Genomic DNA, 17315 nt, shown 5'->3' with positions numbered 1-17315 from the left:
TTATTCTTAACATTATGGGCAGAGCACAGCAAATATCAAAGTAAATTCTCTAACCCAGAACCCAATCTTGTACTCTGTGTCCACACAGAAGGAGGAGAATTATCTCTCATTCCTTACATCTAGTAAATGCCCTGATGGTAAATTGGCTTCAGGGCTCTGCTTGTGTCCTCCAGCGGGTTCCCTTCTATTTTGACCTCTTATTATTTCCTTCCTTACTTAAAAGTTCATCAATTAAGTTACAAGATTTTATTTTCATTTTTTAAGCATTTTCTTTATTTTTTCAAAAAGGCCAGATGTCAGAGAGGGAGACACAGAGAGAGAAAGATAGTAAGAGAGAGTAAGCAAGAGAGAGATTTTTCTGTCCTCTGGTTTACTCTCAACATGGCTACAATGTCTATGGCTGGCCCAGGCTAAAGCCAAGAGCCTGGTACTCTCAACTGAGTCTCCCAACTGGGTACAGAGCCCAAGCAGCCGGGCCATCTTCTGCTGCCATCCCCGGGCATTATTGGAGCTGAAAAGGAAATAGAGCAGGGGAGACTTGGACCAGTGCTCACATAGGATGCCAGAACCACATGTGTTAGCTCAATAAGCTTTACCATAACTCTGGCCCTTTATTTTAATTTTTTTTTCATCATTTAAAGTTACTTCTGTGGGATATTCTTTTGAAGAACTGGGATGTATTTCTCAAAGTGAAAAGAATCTTTCTTCCAGTTTTTACTTTTAACACATGAAAACTTCTTTCCCTGTGCTTTTTTTCCCTAGAGCTACGCTATATGTTGCTAAAATAAACTCATTTTGATTGTCTGCCAATTAGTTTTTCACTACTCTCTTTTTTGAATGATTGCATAGTAATTTGTAAACAACTGATTAAATTATTTGACTTGTTGGGGATTGTTCTCATTGGAATGCACCTGGACATGAAGTAATATAAATACATTTAGGATTTAAATTGTAATTTTGCTGAGAATTTTTCTGTGTGTGTTTACATGTGCGTATGTATTTTCTACTAGGCTTCTGCACTGGATCATAATAATTATTCCATCCAGAATTTCTGCAGACTATTTAATGGATATGTTTACAGTGGCGTGGAAACTTTAGGGAAGGAGCTCTTTGTGTACTTTGGGCCAAAAGCTTTACGGTAAGATAAATTTATACCATACATCTTCTATTTCTATGTTTCAAGATACGTAGAAAGCTTTCCTTGCAGTTTGTTAGGTGTCACATTTACTCATAGAAAGTGCTCTATTTTTAGGAGAACTCTAATACAAGAGGTTGAGACTCTATTATGGGAAGCAATAAGAAGCAGAAGAATAAATTGTGATGTCATCATTACTTGGAGGCTAGTCAATTTATTTGCCTTAAACAAATGGATAGTCTAGCAGGGCTTCCCAAGATGTATTAGAGCAATACACCTCTGCTTTGCTCTTCCCAAACTCCCTTCCCCACTGCTCTCCTTTCTTGTTCTCACCAAATGTTTATTGCATTCAGTGACATCAGTTACTTTATATTTGTGACAGGTCCTACTTTAGTTTCAATGTATCACTAGATTTCTACTCTTTTTTTCTGTCTTTCTGTGAAGTCTTGAGCAGAATTGGAAAGGCTTACATAATTTAGAAACTTTGCAAAGAAATTACAGCTCTTCCATGGCTTCACAGTCCTTAGAGAAATGCATGGTTTATGTGCTGGCACGGGTGGGCGGGAGGGGGAGCAATTGACCACCTCTTTTTGATTTATGGATCAAAAAGTGTGACGGTATAATTGCAAGGCAGATTGCCTGTTTAATCTTTGTAGGAACATGCAAAATGCCTATGAATCTACAAAATGTCAGTCTTTTTTCTTTGTTTTTCCCCTGAATCTGATCTAAACTGTGGCAACCTGAGAAACCCGAGTACTGTTTCCTTGTATCCATTTTCGTGTTTCTTTAAGCTATTGTAGGGATCATCTTTAAGGAGAGACCTGTTACTGGATCCATGCTTCTAACCAAAGGTGAACAATACCCACAAAATGATACAACTGAATGATTTTATTTCTTGCTTCGCATCAGCCAACTACTTAGAGTACTTGGGATTTTGTGTAATTGCTTTTCCTTTAAGGTGCTCTCTCTTCCTTGTCAGCAGCTTCTGTCCTTGGACAGCATTGCTACTTCATACTTTTTCCTAGTCTGCAATTGATAGTATCAGCATATGCTTACTGGTTCATGGAGCAGTGATATATTGCAGGTTACATTACTGCTGTAGTAGATTGATGTGATTGAAAACTCAGCTTTGAACAGGCAGGTTCACAGTAGAATCCATGCATGATGGCTGAAAGCATTGATATGTTATTGATTCTCAGATATTAGGTGCAGATTTATTTCTATAGAACATGAAAGAGGTTTTTATCAAGAGTTCTTCACCAGACTGATAAAGGAGGAATCATTCCTCAGTGCAGGGCTGTCAGAAAGTGTTCCGGATTTTCTACACAAGGACACACTCTAAACTAAGCAAGCAAGTTCCATCCCTAGAGAATACCTCTGTTGGTAATATGGGTAGGTTAAACAGCAGTTGTTTTTTTAATTTTCATTTTCCACCTCCTTAGCAATTATTGGTTGCAACAATTCAAGGTCAGTGTCAGATCTCTTGGAACTGGGCTCAAAAGCCTAAAGTCAACTATCCTCTTTCACACTATAACAAAAACAACAAAAATGTGGTCTTCTTAGGAAAATGGATGGTTCTGTCAAGGATGTGTGATTGTTGTGTGAGGCTTCAGGGCTGTGAGCCTGAGATAGAAACGAAGTCTTCGTTTCTACCGCCATTTCTGCTGTTTTTTTAGCCACAAGACTTGTCTTCATTTTAGAGAGAAGATAACAGAAAACATTTAAAGGCTGCTAATGCTTTTCCCTTAATACTCAGTTTTCACAATCAAAATTGCTCATAGGCCTTAGTTATATGTGCACCTCACAGGGAATACTGTGAATCTTTTAGAATTCATTTGTTTATAAAAGCAGAATTTAGGTATGGTCCTCTATGAGAGAATCTGCTATGTATCCACATTCTAGGAAAATGTAAATTACATAGTGATTATTTCTGTTAGTGCATGATGTATCCAGAATGTACTCAGGTACGTACAGAATACTTAAACTTATTTTATATACATTTATTTTAGTAGCACAGTTATGTTACTGTGTGTTCAGTACTTACACTATTTCTGAATACTGTACGGATTTTTAAATAAAATAATTAACTTTTAATTTCCTGTTTGAAGTGTAACACATATGAGCAAACTGAATAATTATTAAAAAGTGAATGAGTAATAATACATTTGTAGTGTTATCACCAAATGTAATATTTGCTTTTAAATTTTTATTTAATTTACTTTCATTTTATTTGAAAGCAGAGAGACAGAAACAAAGCAAGAGATATTCCATCTACTGATTCACTCCCCACATGCCTGAAACAGCTGGGGCTAGTCCAGGAGAGACTGCTGGAGCTAGTCCGGGAAGACTGCTGGGGCTAGTCCGGGAGATTAGAAGGCATCTGGGTCTCCTATGTGGGAATTCCATGAGCCTACTCACGAACTTTTAATCTTGTGAAAAAAAAACTAATAATAACAACAACAATTAAACTATGTTCCTGAATTGCATGTCAACACTAAACAATATAGAAACAAAAAGATAGCCCTCATACATACCTAATTTGCCAAGAAACAAAGCTGAAGACAAAATTCTGGAAGCAACCTCAGTACAACAAACATCACACGAAAGATGTAGATTTAAAATTAATATTGGTGTTCTCATCAGAAACTGACAGAGGATAACAGAAACATCTTTCAATAGCTTAAAAAAAACCCTCATTTCAGAATTTTAAGCATACAAAAAAAGCTACAAAACATGAATGTGCTATTAAATAAACCAGAAGAGCTGTAAGAATTCAGTACCAGCAAACCTCCCAAAAAAGTTAAACAAGGTATGTCCAGCAAAAAGGAAAGCAATAACAGGCACAAATTGAAATCTAGAAAACTGAATTCAGTTAAAGTTACAGGACTCAAAATCAACAGGCAAAATAGAAGTGATAATGAACTTGCTGAAAGGTAAGTCAAGAAAGCAATCCCATTAAATATATACGTATACACATGCTTATTTATTTATAAATAAATTTGACCCAAGCATAAGTTATCTGCAAGAAATGTAAGAAAAGCCAAAATATAGAGACAAGTTCAAGAGAAGGGTGAAAGCAGGTGAACTACTGGAACACAAATTAAAAGAAAGCTGGAGTAGCTATACTAGTAACAGACAAAATGTACTTCAAATCAGGGAACATTGCCAGGGATAGAGAAGGGCAGTTAATAGTGACACAGGGGTCGTTACATTAAGAAAACTTAAATTCCAGGTGTCATGTACAGAAGAACCTGAGCTAAATCAATGAGGTCCCAAAATTGCTGTAGTGCTGCTTTCGGGTTGCTAGCATGGTGTGGGTGGGAGAAGGTTGAGTGAGTCCAGTTAAGTAGCTGAGCCTGATTTGAGCTTTGGTGTATTGAAAGTGCTTTTAGTGCACCAACTTCAAAACTCCAGGTGCTATTGCTGTTTGATGTGTAGTTGGTACGGCTGAGACTGTTTTTCTCTGTGATCTTTCTCCCCTGTCAGCTTCCTGCAGACCCTGTGTGTCCCTCCATACTCCTGCCCCTTTGTGTTGGCAGCCTACTGTCACTGACTGACACTCAGTGAGAGGTTCATGGTGGAAGAGAGAGGTCCTCACTCCTTCTGAATCAGCTTTAATCGGGAGCTGCCTTTGTGCACATGGACCTCAGGGTTGCAGGCTCTGCATCACAACCAAACTCTCCCTCATCTCTGTGGGTGTTCCTGAGCCAGAGTTCCCTACCTGTCTCCCAGTTGTGGGTTCCATGCCAAAGCTCATTTCCTGCCCTTCCACTAGATAAAGACAGCTTTGGCCTTTATCTCCTCCTCAACAGCAGTGCAGTGTCTTGTCCTGTGCCTGCTGTTTGAAGGATTTCCTGCTCCTCCCTGGTGGCTGCCGCGTAAGCATGGTACTCAGTGTAACACCATCGTATGCGGAGCAGTTTCCTGTTCCTCCTTCAAGACAGACAGCTTTTTTCTTTAATTATTTCATCTTGGCTAAAATAGCTTAATAGTTTCCCAAGGCTTTTGTTTCGTAGGAAAGAATTCATCAAGATACAGAGAGGATTGAAAGAACTCTGGTGTCCTGTGATGGAAGGCAGTTCTTTTGGTCTCAGGCCTATAGAGGCTCTAAAGGATCACCCAAGCCCATCCTCAGTATTAAAAGTGTGTGGAAAATATTGACAGTTTCCTTTTTCTTACTCAGTTTAATGGTAGTCTTCTCTTCTTGTGCTCTGCAATGGATGACAACTTTCTATTACGACTTTCCTCAGAGGAGCTTACCACTCTTAGGAATTTAGCTCACTTGGTTGCCTTCCAACATTTTGTCCCAGATGGGCTTAAGAAAATAGGAGTGTGATTTTTTAAAACCATGTTCTCTCTTTCTTCTTAGGTTGGGAACTGTATTTATATTTGGTCTTACATTTCCTAAGTAGAAGCAGTACTTTCTTTTTTCAAAGATCTTTCTTTGAATTTCTAGCATAGATTTTTATAATTATTATAGCTAACTGTTTTATATACATTATTCTTAGGACATTTATCACCATTTGGTAGTCTTAGCAAGCAGTTGCTTTCCATGCAACGTGAAGTTGTCATTAACATGAACCTGTGACATTACTGTGGTTTATGCTACTTCAGGATGTCTGAATGATTCTCATGGTGATTAGCCTAAAATAGTGGCGCTGATGTTTAAAACAGGATCAGTACTTACTTATTAGTTTGTTTTTAGAAGCTGTTTTTAACTAAACAAATCTTCTTACTAGCAGCTTCATTTTTAGTATCAGTATAATTTTTATTTATTACTTTAGATGCAGTTAATAGAACCCAACTCAAGCAAGTATGATAAATATTATAAGAATACTGTGTATATTATAATCCTGAAGCTATGGTAAGCTTCCGGGAAGAATAGAAGCAAGACAAAATCTAATAGGTTAGAGACTCAAATATTTTCATGAGATCAGTGTATTTTTAAGATAAAAGTGCGTAATAAACACAAAAATTAATGATTTACTGTGTCTTATTGTGAAATTTAGCTATTTAATAATATAAACAAACACAGTTCTTTTAGTGCACATTTCCCTCTAAAATGAACAAATTTGTAAGACAAAGGTGTATATATTTTATTTAGGATTATGATTGGAGCTACTCTTGCATTTGAATTTTGTTTCAGCCTTTGAGATTTTTTATGTGGATGTGGCTTCATTATAGAAAATGATTTAGCATCTAATTTATGATCCATGCAGCAGAAAAGATTTTAGATATGATGGCTTCTGGGCATGACAGTTGTACACCTTTTCACTGGGTTGAACCATTATAAGCTAAATTATGGAGTACTTACAGGCATACATTTTTGCTGTCAAGAACTATGGGCCATGTAAAATGCATTTGTGATGGATAGTAGGGCACATAGAGTTTAAAACCCACATTTTTAAAGTTAGACTGGTTAGCCTTGTGCTATACTGGAACATGGTGTTTTGGAATTAGTAGCACAGAGCAGTAACATTTGCTGCCAAAAGACCTATATTTATTAACTCAACAAAGCCATAAGGGGAAAGATTTGAAAGGCAGAACATAGTATTGCATCTTGGGAGTCATATTTGATCTTCATCATCAGAGATCTCACCAAGCCATTTTTTTAAAGTTGCACATGCTAATCAATTCTACAAACTCTGAAAGGTTATGAATTTTTCACCATGGCATTGTGGCCCTAAACTTAACAGTAAATATTTATAAATCAATTTCCAGTGTAGAAAGGTAGAAGAAATTGAAAATAATTGAAGATTATACTATTTTGATTTCTCTCTTCTAACTCTGTCTTACTTTTTTGATAACATAAAATTTTGCAAAAACAAATATGCTTTATTTCATTCTTCCTCAAATCAGTAGGGAAGAAGAATGTCTTAAACTGTAGATACTATTTTGCAGTAGATAAACATTTCCAATTCATTGTGGCTAGAAATAAGGAATTTGAATGTCAGTGGCTTTGAGGAATTTGTAACAGCACAAACTATAGCCAATTTAAATTTAGCATCATCTCATCTCAGACTTTTGAAACTGAAAAAGATGCCGAGAGATGCTAGACTGTTCTGTGAATAAAAGATAACTTCAGGCAACAAGAGAACAGCATACATTTTCTTGGACGTATTGTAGGGGGCTGCTTAATTCTCTAGGAAATTATTTGTGATTGTAAAACTGATTGTCGCATCTTTCAGACTTATGAAGCTATAAAAAAATAAGAAAATATGTAATACTAGTTACTGTTTTTCTGTTTAAAAATGCTACCCTAACATTTGTTCACTTATAATCCAAGAAATATAAAATAAAGGTAAAAAATTTGAAAGTGATAATACTATCTCAAAAACTGATTTGCTTTTGTTTCAGGATTCATTTTGGAATGAAAGGCTTCATCCGGATAAATCCACTTGAGCATAAAACCAAGAATGGAGGTTGTCCTGTTTTGGAAGTGAGGCTCACCAAAGATTTGATTTGTTTCTTTGATTCATCAGTAGAACTCAGGTATTAAGAGAGAGAGAGACAAAGAGAAAAAGAGAGAGAGGAAAGAAAGAGAAAAGGGGAAAATATTCAACTATGAACTGCAGAGTTTGAACCTGCTTTTGTTTTGGGATATCACAAAGATTGCTGGACAAATAAATGATTTATAATTAATAAGAGCTTTATTAAAAGAGACATCAATTAGTAGAATTCGTTAAGATCTTTGTTAAGATGTTTGCCCATGTATTTCTTAAATTTTGGCTACCATTAAGAGTTTGTTTATATACTGCTAACCTCAAATGACACCCTGCAAAACTGTAACCTGATTTATAATCAATGTGTTTTATATCCCTTTCTGAAGAAACTCAATGGAATGCCAACAGAGAATAAGAATGATGGAAGAATTAGATGTTTGTTCACCTAAATTTAGTTTCTCAAGAGCAGAAAATGAAGTTAAGAAGCAGAAAGGTCGAATGCTATGTGATGTGTTAATGGATCAAAAAGTGTTGCCTGGGGTGGGAAATATCATCAAAAATGAAGCTCTTTTTGACAGTGGTCTCCACCCAGCTGTTAAGGTAACGTATACATATTTTTTAAAATTGTTTCTCTGTTCTTAAATGATCTTGTTATTGTTTCTGTGGAATGACAGGAACGGAAATCAGATAGCAGAAAGTAGGAATAATTGATCAGTGAGGGCATGGAAACACAATTGGTGATCTTTGTTAAAATAACTCAGGCTGCTTTGAACACTGTTCAAGTACTAGAGGAACACTTGCACAAGAAAGAGTTTATTGTTTGTATTTTCTTTTCATTCGTCTGCAAAATCATATTTATTTTTTACAGAAAACAAAACAAAAAAGCCCCAGCACTGAATGATGAAAAGTAAAGTTACATTTTTAGAAAGAAAGTGATGTTCCCCAGGGCAAGGTTCTGAGGCTCAGAGAGGCTGGAGTGCAAACCCAGAGAGAATGCTTCATGTATCCCCATGTTATAATTTGTTGCTGTTAACTATAAGAAGTTTTAACTCCCTTAATTCTATCGTGTTTATTGCCTAAGTTACTTTTTTTTTTTAAGATTAATTTATTTGAAAGGCAGACTGGCAGAGAGAGAGATAGAATAAACAAGATCTTCCCTCTGCAGTTTATTTCTTCCAGTGACTACATTGGCAGAGCCAGCTTGGCTGAAGTTAAGAATCGATGACTCTGTACTGGGTAGCAAGGCCCTAAGTGCTTGGGACATCCTCTGCTGCTTTCCCCAGGTGCTTTAGCAGGGAATGGATTGGAAGCCAAGCAGCACACCCTCCAGCTGGTGCTCTGGTGCTGGATGTCAGCAGCAGCAGCAGCAGCCTAACTTGCTGGACTGTAGCACAACCCCTGTTATTTTTGCTTGTATAAACATTTGCTGCAAGATTCTGCAAAAATATAAATTCAAATGTATAGAAATCAAATTTTAAAAGAAAGTAGTTACTAATGTTTCTAGATTAAATCTGTTTTATGTCACTTAAAACGTCCTAGTTTGAAATAAAAAAATGCCTTGGATAAACTTAGAATTAACTTTTAACTATCTATCCAACCACAGTTTTACCTAGTAAAAAAAAATATTACCCAGAATTTCTGGGGTTTAAGAATTAAAGTTTAACTTGTTAGCATCCCAATAGCACATGGACAGTTACTGAAGAAGTATGGTTCAGTGGTGCAGGATATGTTATGACAATGTGTAAGATGTGGTGAGAAATAAATGCCTTGGAACTACAGAGGTTTCAAACTTTAAACAATTGAAGAACAAGTACTTTTAGAAACACTGATAGATGATTTTGGTTTTTATACTCCTTTATAAACTACCTTTTATTGTACATGTACATATTTATGTGTAAGTGTACACACATTCATGCATATCCCATTGGGATAAGTCACTAGTAAGGATTTCTTTTGGTCTTAACATTGAGAGCACATATGCCAAGTGATAATTTTGCAAGGGTTACACTGAGATTTAGCTTAGGCATTGTGCAAAAGCATTCCTCAGAAACTCTTTTTTTTGTATGAGTTCTTCCATCTTTTCACAAGTACTTTGGTTTTCTTGATCGAGCTATTATTTTAATAGAAATATGATTTTACATATTTGATAGGTACAATGTGAAACTTCAGTACTTGCATAAAACATATAATGATGAGATTGGCATAATTGGAATATCCATCACCTAAAACGTTTATCATTTCTTTGTGTTGCAAATATTCAGATACCTTCTACTAGCTATTTTAGAATATTCAACTAACTGTTGTCAACCGTAGATAGATATCTAACTGTTGCATAGAACATTATAAATAATTCCTCCTATTTGGTTGCCTCTGCCCCCACACCTGTTAACCATTATTTATCTCCTTGGGTTAACACATACCCCCAGCAAGCTATGGATATGTACTATGTCATTAGTACATATAAATGAATGTATCATTTTATAGCTTGATATTGTTCCTGACGGTCATCTATTCCTGTGCCTATATTTTCTTCCCTTCTTTCTGTCTACTTATTTACTTAGTCTTTCCAAGATGCCTGCTGGATAATGTTGGAACTTTAAAGATGTCTGATATGTAGCAATCAATAAATGTATCACTTTAGAATTAAAATTTAAAAGTAGCAATGGTATTTATTATCAAGAACACTGTCAAATGTAAACTACTAACCCCAAGTAGATATATAAAACTAGATTTCTAGAAAATATGTATATATTTTAAATTTTTTTATAGTTCTTAACAGAAATATCAAGAGGTAAGTTTTTTTTTTTTTTTACAATGAACTAAGAAATTCTAAGTTGTTTTCCCTTTCAAGGTTTGTCAGTTAACAGATAAACAGATCCATCACCTTGTGAAAATGACACATGATTTCAGTATTCTCTTTTACAGGGTAAGAAAACAATTTTTTCTCTTTTATTTAGTTATTGATATGTATCTATGGTGAACAAATTTTATGCATATGTCACAGTATAGATTTTGGAACATAATGATTTACCTACCCTCCTCCTTCAATTCTCAAACATGCTCCTTTTTTTTTTTTTAAGATTTATTTCCATTGGAAAGACAGATCTTCAGAGAGAAGGAGAGACAAAGATTTACATCTGCTGTTTCATTCCCCAAATGGCCACAAAGGCTGGAGCTGAACCTATCTGAAGCCAGGAGCCAGGAGCTTCTTCAGGGTCTACCATGCAGGTGCAGGGTCCCTAGATTCTGAAGCATCGGCTCCTGCCCTCCCAGATCAAAAGCAGAGAGGTGGATGGGAAGTAGAGCAGCCAGGACACGGACCTGTGCCCATACGGGTTCATGGCACATGCAAGGAGAGGATTTAGCCATTGAGCCATTCTGCCATGCTCCCTCCTCCTCATTGATTTTTCATTTGTTAAAAAAAAATTACAATGGTGTGATTTTAGTTGGCCTCACAATCCATGCTTAAGTAGGAATTCAACAAATAGTAAGTAGAAAAAAAAACACTGTTCCTCAAGATACAGTTAAAGGCTAGAAACAATAGTCAAATCTCAAAATCACAGCTTTGCTCTTATAGATTACATTTTTTTTCAAGTATGGTTGAACACTGGTTTCCATGTTCATTTCACCAAAAATATTAAGGTTGTATATAGCCATCTAGTGATAAGACTATGAAGGTACAATAAGGGAGTATGATATTTATGGACATAATTTACAACCTGTAATTCTACATCGTAGGTCAATCCAAACTTGTTCAACTGAAACAATATTAAATTATTTCTATACTTCTTTATGTTACATTGGGGAAAGTTGTATTAATATGCAACTTATACTCTTTTTCAAATCTTGAACACATAAAATGTAAAAATTCTAGAGTAGTGTTCTACCTAGTATTAGGTAAACCTAGTACTTGAGGGCAAATAAACATTAGCCCCATCAGACTTAGCATTGGGACATCTATGTGATTTAGATGATTTAATGTCATTTGTGTTTCTTTATCTGCAAGATGGAATGCTAATGATTCTCTAACACAGAGACATTTTAGGGGGAATGAAAAAAGTTCTTGATAAGCTAATATGTAAAAATTTAAGTTTTATGTATGCAGGGCCAGTGTGGAGGCGTAACAGGCTAATCCTCTGCCTTGTAGTACCAACATCTCATATAGATGTCAGTTCTATTCCTAGCTGCTCCACTTCCCATCCAGCTTCCTACTTAATACTTGAAAAAGCAGTAGAAGATGGCTCAGTCCTTGTGCCCTTGTTCAAATTTGGAGACCTGGGAGAAGCTCCCAGCTACTGGATTGCAATTGGTTCAGTTCTGGCTATTGCAAGCATTTGAGGAGTGAACCAATGGATGGCAAATCTCTCTCTCTCTTTCTCTCTATGTAATTCTGCCTTTTGAATAGAAAAAAAAATCTTTATTTTTTATATATATGTATGCGTATAAAAAGTTCAGTAAAACTTTTTTAGGACTTCTAAAAATTATTTACTTAAGATGAGATTTCATGTAGTTCACAACACAGATTTAGGCATACTTTTTTTAAAAAAACAAATTATCATTGATACCTATTTTGCCTCTATTGTTCATTTTCTAAATTCCATTTTCATGTTTTTTTAATTTTTTTAATTTTTTTTCTCTTCAATGTATTTTTTTATTGTATTTTTGTTGACAATCTACATAGTTAATTACGGTAAAAAAAAAAAAAAGGTTCAGGGGGTATAAGGAAGTGGGTAATAGTATTATGTCCATATTGTTTCCATCATGTATCTGAGGTAAAAGGGGATATTGAGGGAGAAGCCCCACCCAGTTTCCCACCTACCCCAAGTCCCAGATGTGGGGCATGCTCTGAGATCCTTGCTCAAATGGTTTTAATAGTTCTCTAGTTATGAATCGCTGCCAGTTTCACTCGATGAGGTCGTCCACTGATTGTCACAGTCCATGATAGGGTCTTCATTTGCCCAGTATTTCGCCGCCAACATATAGCTGAGGTGGTTGATTTTTTTTAAAACTATGTTCAAAAAGTAGATGCCATAGTGTTCTTCATTAATTGTCCTAAAGCATTAATAAACCTTGTGCTTTGTATAATTGTCTGCCTCGAGTAAATATGGCTGCTTTTAATTACATATGTTCATTATGCTTACTGAGAAGATGAGTATGGAAAACTGCCTCTTTTTTTACTCCAATTAAATTGGGTATGTTAAAACTTCCTTAAATTAATGTCAATTGTTTATGTAATGTTCACTACACACATAGTCAGCCACGCTCTTGGCCTTTGAATGTTCACTGCTGATGTCAACCCAAAATATTTCCTTTGTAGGAACTGCGGATCGGATAGAATATATAAATGTGTGACAGAAAACAGAACTTTTATTAAATGGAGCATGCTCTGTGCTGTGATGGTGTTAGAATTTTTATTTTCATTTCTAGTGGATGTGTAAAGTTAAAAAAGAAAACAAAATGTCCTTTTTCAGGTCATCAAAGGAGAAAATCTCGTTGGATTTTATGTCACAAAAGGAAGATTTTTGGCTGTTGTAACTGAATGAACAGCTTAGAGCTAAAGCTAATCTTTTTGTTTTAGACATATAATTATGTTTAATTCAAGGAAGAACTTTGAAAGCATAAAAGATATTTAAAATATGAACTTTTATATTTCATTTAGATAAAGGAGCAAAGTTATGCAAAGAACAATTTTGAATAGTAATAAGATAAAATAATGACTTAATTATTTCATTTATATCTGATTTAACACACATTACTGAATCTTGTCAATATGTTTTTCTCTGATGAAAGACAAAATTTTAAAGACATGTGTAAACACATGTAAATTCTTAACAAGTGATTTTTAGAGATGACTTTCAAGAATGTATTTTTGTCTCCTTAGCAAGATTGCTTCGAAGATAACATTGTTAATTTGTCCTTTTTTTTTTTTTTTCAGTGTCTCAAAAGAGGATTGGCAATCTCAAAACACTTTAAGGTTTATAAGCGGCCTAATTGTGGTCAGTGCCATTGCAAAATAATTGTGTGTCGCCTAGGAGAGAACAGCAGAATGACATATTTCTGTCCTCACTGTCAAGAAGAAAATCCTCAATTTGTTGACGTATGGTAAGAGATGTAATTTACAAAACATTATTTACCTCAATAATCTAATAGGTAGAGTCTGTATGGGTTTATTTTGATTCACAAAATAAGTTGGGTGAAAATTTTTCATAATGAAAAATACATATTATGAAAAAACTAGATAAATTTTAAAATTGGTTTTGTACCAAAATATGCTCACACTTTGAATCTGATTCTATGGCCTTTACAAAGTAATCCCATTTATGTAACAATAAACCAAAAATAACAGCATAAATATGAGTCATTTTAAGACCTAGATAATTTCCAGGAAGCTATATAGAAAATTCAGGAAGAAGGATTGGGGTAGGCTGAAGGCAGGGAGCATGAACCCCACTGGGCTTCCCATGTGGGTGGCAGGTTCAAGTCCCTGAGCTGTCATCTGCCACTTCCCAGGCATGTTAGCGGGGCTCTGGATCAGAAGTAGAATAGCCAGGATATGGGATGCGGGTGTCCAGAGCAGCAGAATAACCCACCATGCCAATGTCCTGCCCCAGTTAGAACTAGTTTTAAAGACAGGATCACAACTATTTGATAGAGTCAGTAGTGGTTCTGGAAATGGTTAATGTCTTATCTAAATAAGTATATTAAGAACTTTGATTTAAGCATAGTTAGGAAGGAAAATAAAGAGACCAAAGGCATATGTGAAGAGCCCCGAATGGAGTCACTAGCAAGCAACATTTGTCAAACCTAAGATTAAGACACTGAAAGTAGTACCTTAATTTCAGTTTTTTTTTTTTTTTCAAAACAAATTTGATATATGGGACAATGCAATAAATTGTCAGATCCACACATTAGATGTCTTAACCTTATAGTAAGGATATAGTAGTATTGTTTCCATGAACTAACAATAGAATATTCCAGAAGAGATGTCCTAATGGAGCATAACACAGGGTAGGGTATAATGGCTGGAGGGTTCTCTGCACAGTACTGTTAGTTGGACCATTTTCTCAGTTCACTGAAAAAGAATAATGAAAATGAACCAAGGTTTAAGCTTCAAGGAGTACCCATAACTACAGAGCAGGAGGACAAACAAGCGAAAGGAACAGAATGAAAGGATTGGAATTATGGAGAGAAGCAGGGTGTGACTTGGCTGTGGGAAAATCCAAGAAAAGAGATGCCTTGCTATCTGTAAGAGCTCAAAGCCATGGGGTGGAGATGCTGTGCCACATGGATGCCAGTGTATGTGGTCAGACGTGTTGCGAGCTACACTTTCATCTTCATGCCCCTGTGTGTATTGTTGGCATTACTTCTTGTCTTGTTTTCAGGTAATTTCTGTAAATCATTCTCTAACCCTTTCCTCTCAGCTTCTTCACCTTACTTTTCTGTCATGGAGATTCAAAATATGTTTAAGTGATTAATTGTATTTATTTTACAGGCTTATAGTCTTCTTCCTTTTCATGAACAAGAGCTATTTTTCAAAACATTCATACATCAATGTTGATTTGTTTGACCAAATTTTTTTTTAAGATTTATTTATCTGTATTGAAATGTTAGATATATAGAGAGAGGAGGAGAAAGAGAGAGGAAGATCTTCCGCCCGATGGTTCACTCCCCAAGTGACCACAAAGGCCGGAACTAAGCAGATCCAAAGCCAGGAGCCAGGAGCTCTTCCGGGTCTCCCACATGAGTGCAGGGTTCCAAGGCTTTGGACTGTCCTCAACTGCTTTCCCAGACCACAAGCAGGGAGCTGGATGGGAAGTGGAGCTACCAGAATTGGAACCGGTGCCCATATGGGATCCCGGACATGTGCAAGGCGAATACTTTGGCTGCTCAGCTACCTTGCCAGGCCCAAAATTTCTTATTCTTACAAATCATTAAATAAACATTATTTTTCATGTAACAGGATAATTGTCAAATTTAGAAGTTTGTTTTGAATCTAGGTTTTTCAATGATTAAATGTCCCCTAAGGGAGACTTAGGGCTAGTCATGAGCTAAGGAAGGCCAAACAACTCTGAAAATGTTGTGAGCTGTGTAATCTCAGCTCTTTTCTAACTTAATTGTACTTTATATTATCAGCATTCAACATAAAATTTTTGAGAAGCTGATTACACACTGGAAAATAAATCTATGCATAATTTTAAAAGCTTAAAAATCAGTGCTATTTATTCTTAGATTTTTCTGTGACTAATATTTTCTGTTCATTTTCTGGGTGAGTTTTTTATGTTGATTAATTTCCTCTTTATTTAATGTCAACTCAAATTTTGTTAAAAAAATCACAGTAGCAATGGTCTAAATCCTGATGGTCCTTTAGCTGCTGAAAGCTCATTCAAGTCCTTCCCGAAAAATTCCCCAAACTTTCCAGTTTTCATTGATTATCTCACATTTTATGTATCTTTATCATTTGTTGTTAGTTCTGAATTATATACTATCTAACAGAATTTGTATCTTCATGCTTGGTTTATTTACTCTATTCATTTCTGCCATGTGCTGAGTGTTGGAAATTCAATGACAAAAGAAAATACAACCCCACTAAAGTGCTGAAGATCCAGGTAGGGCATAAGTGAATAAATAGATAGAATTAGAACACAATGCTGAGGTGCTGGTATGTTGGTACAATTTATTAATGGGAATGAGGTATAAAGGGGTGAACCCTTAACTCCACCAGGGAAAGACAGGGAAATACTTTCTCTGAAAAGTGAATTTAGTGTGGAGGAAAATGGGTCAAGAGCTGGGAGAAGGATTTCCTGGAAGAGAAAGTAAAAGTGTGCAGGGGAAACTACCTGTACCACGGGGGTGTATTTTGTTCTTTTAAGAGGCATGCTCTCTTACAAGGCATCTAGTTCCGAAATGTGCTGGCAGTTGGTCACAAGTTAATGAGAGGTGAGTGCTGTTTGCAAAACAATTCTTAAGGCAGGTTCAATCGGCACCGATTTTTTAGGAGAATGGAGCTATTAAAAGGAATTTAGGATAACTTAAGCTTAATCTAAAAGTTACTGACTCAGTAGGTGTGGGAATAGGTCTGAAAATCTCCATTTCTCACAAGTTCCCACGTGATGCTGCTGCTACTGGCCTGATGGTCTGTGAGAAGCCCAGCCCTTTCATCTTCATTTGGTTTAGATTCTGTACCTCTCCCAAGCAGTTTTTGGTTAGGGATGGGGTGCTTTTTGAATTTTCCGACTTTGCAGCCAGAGTTCTAATGAGTCCAGAGCAAGAATGGAACATCATCTCTTGTTCCCTCTCTTTTACTCGAAGTGATCAAGGCCACCCTCTAGCTGGGTGCTGAGCAGCTGTGAAGAGGTGCTGGCCACATACAGACCTTGCATAGAATCTTGGACTGTATTGCAGTATTCTCATCCTCCAGAACATGGCTTGAATTGTTGGGTCCCTTCTCCGTGCCCCCTACCCTGGCCCATTGGACACACATCATAGCCTTCATAAAAGGCTAAGTATCATTAGCTTCATGATAAACTTGCCTCTGCAATAGTCTAAGATTTTCTAGTGGACTAGATATTGGAAGTGAGAGGAGGAAGAATGTTAAAGATGACTTCAAGGATTTTGGCCTGATGAGTGGAGTATATGCTGATACCATTTACTGAAGAAAAACTAGTATTCTTGCAAAATGGAAGTTCCTAATTTTTATTCGCAGTGATCTCCCACAACTGCTGTGATGAACTGCAAAA

The 17315-nt window shown here is 36.1% G+C and overlaps 1 protein-coding gene across 1 annotated transcript in view; it reads left to right on the top strand.

The window, feature by feature from the left end:
* NEIL3 (nei like DNA glycosylase 3) overlaps window positions 1-17315 on the top strand; it is a 41672-nt gene that overhangs the window by 12625 nt on the left and 11732 nt on the right. The window contains exons 2-6 of the mRNA XM_058669972.1: window positions 1011-1138; window positions 7493-7627; window positions 7965-8178; window positions 10430-10504; window positions 13514-13680. Of these exons, the coding sequence (XP_058525955.1) occupies window positions 1011-1138; window positions 7493-7627; window positions 7965-8178; window positions 10430-10504; window positions 13514-13680 (719 nt within the window). The remainder of the gene's footprint in view (window positions 1-1010; window positions 1139-7492; window positions 7628-7964; window positions 8179-10429; window positions 10505-13513; window positions 13681-17315) is intronic.

The sequence above is a fragment of the Ochotona princeps genome, chromosome 11, assembly GCF_030435755.1.
Source record: "Ochotona princeps isolate mOchPri1 chromosome 11, mOchPri1.hap1, whole genome shotgun sequence".
In the NCBI taxonomy this organism is placed as follows: domain Eukaryota; kingdom Metazoa; phylum Chordata; class Mammalia; order Lagomorpha; family Ochotonidae; genus Ochotona; species Ochotona princeps.
This window is presented reverse-complemented; position numbering and strand designations above follow the sequence as displayed.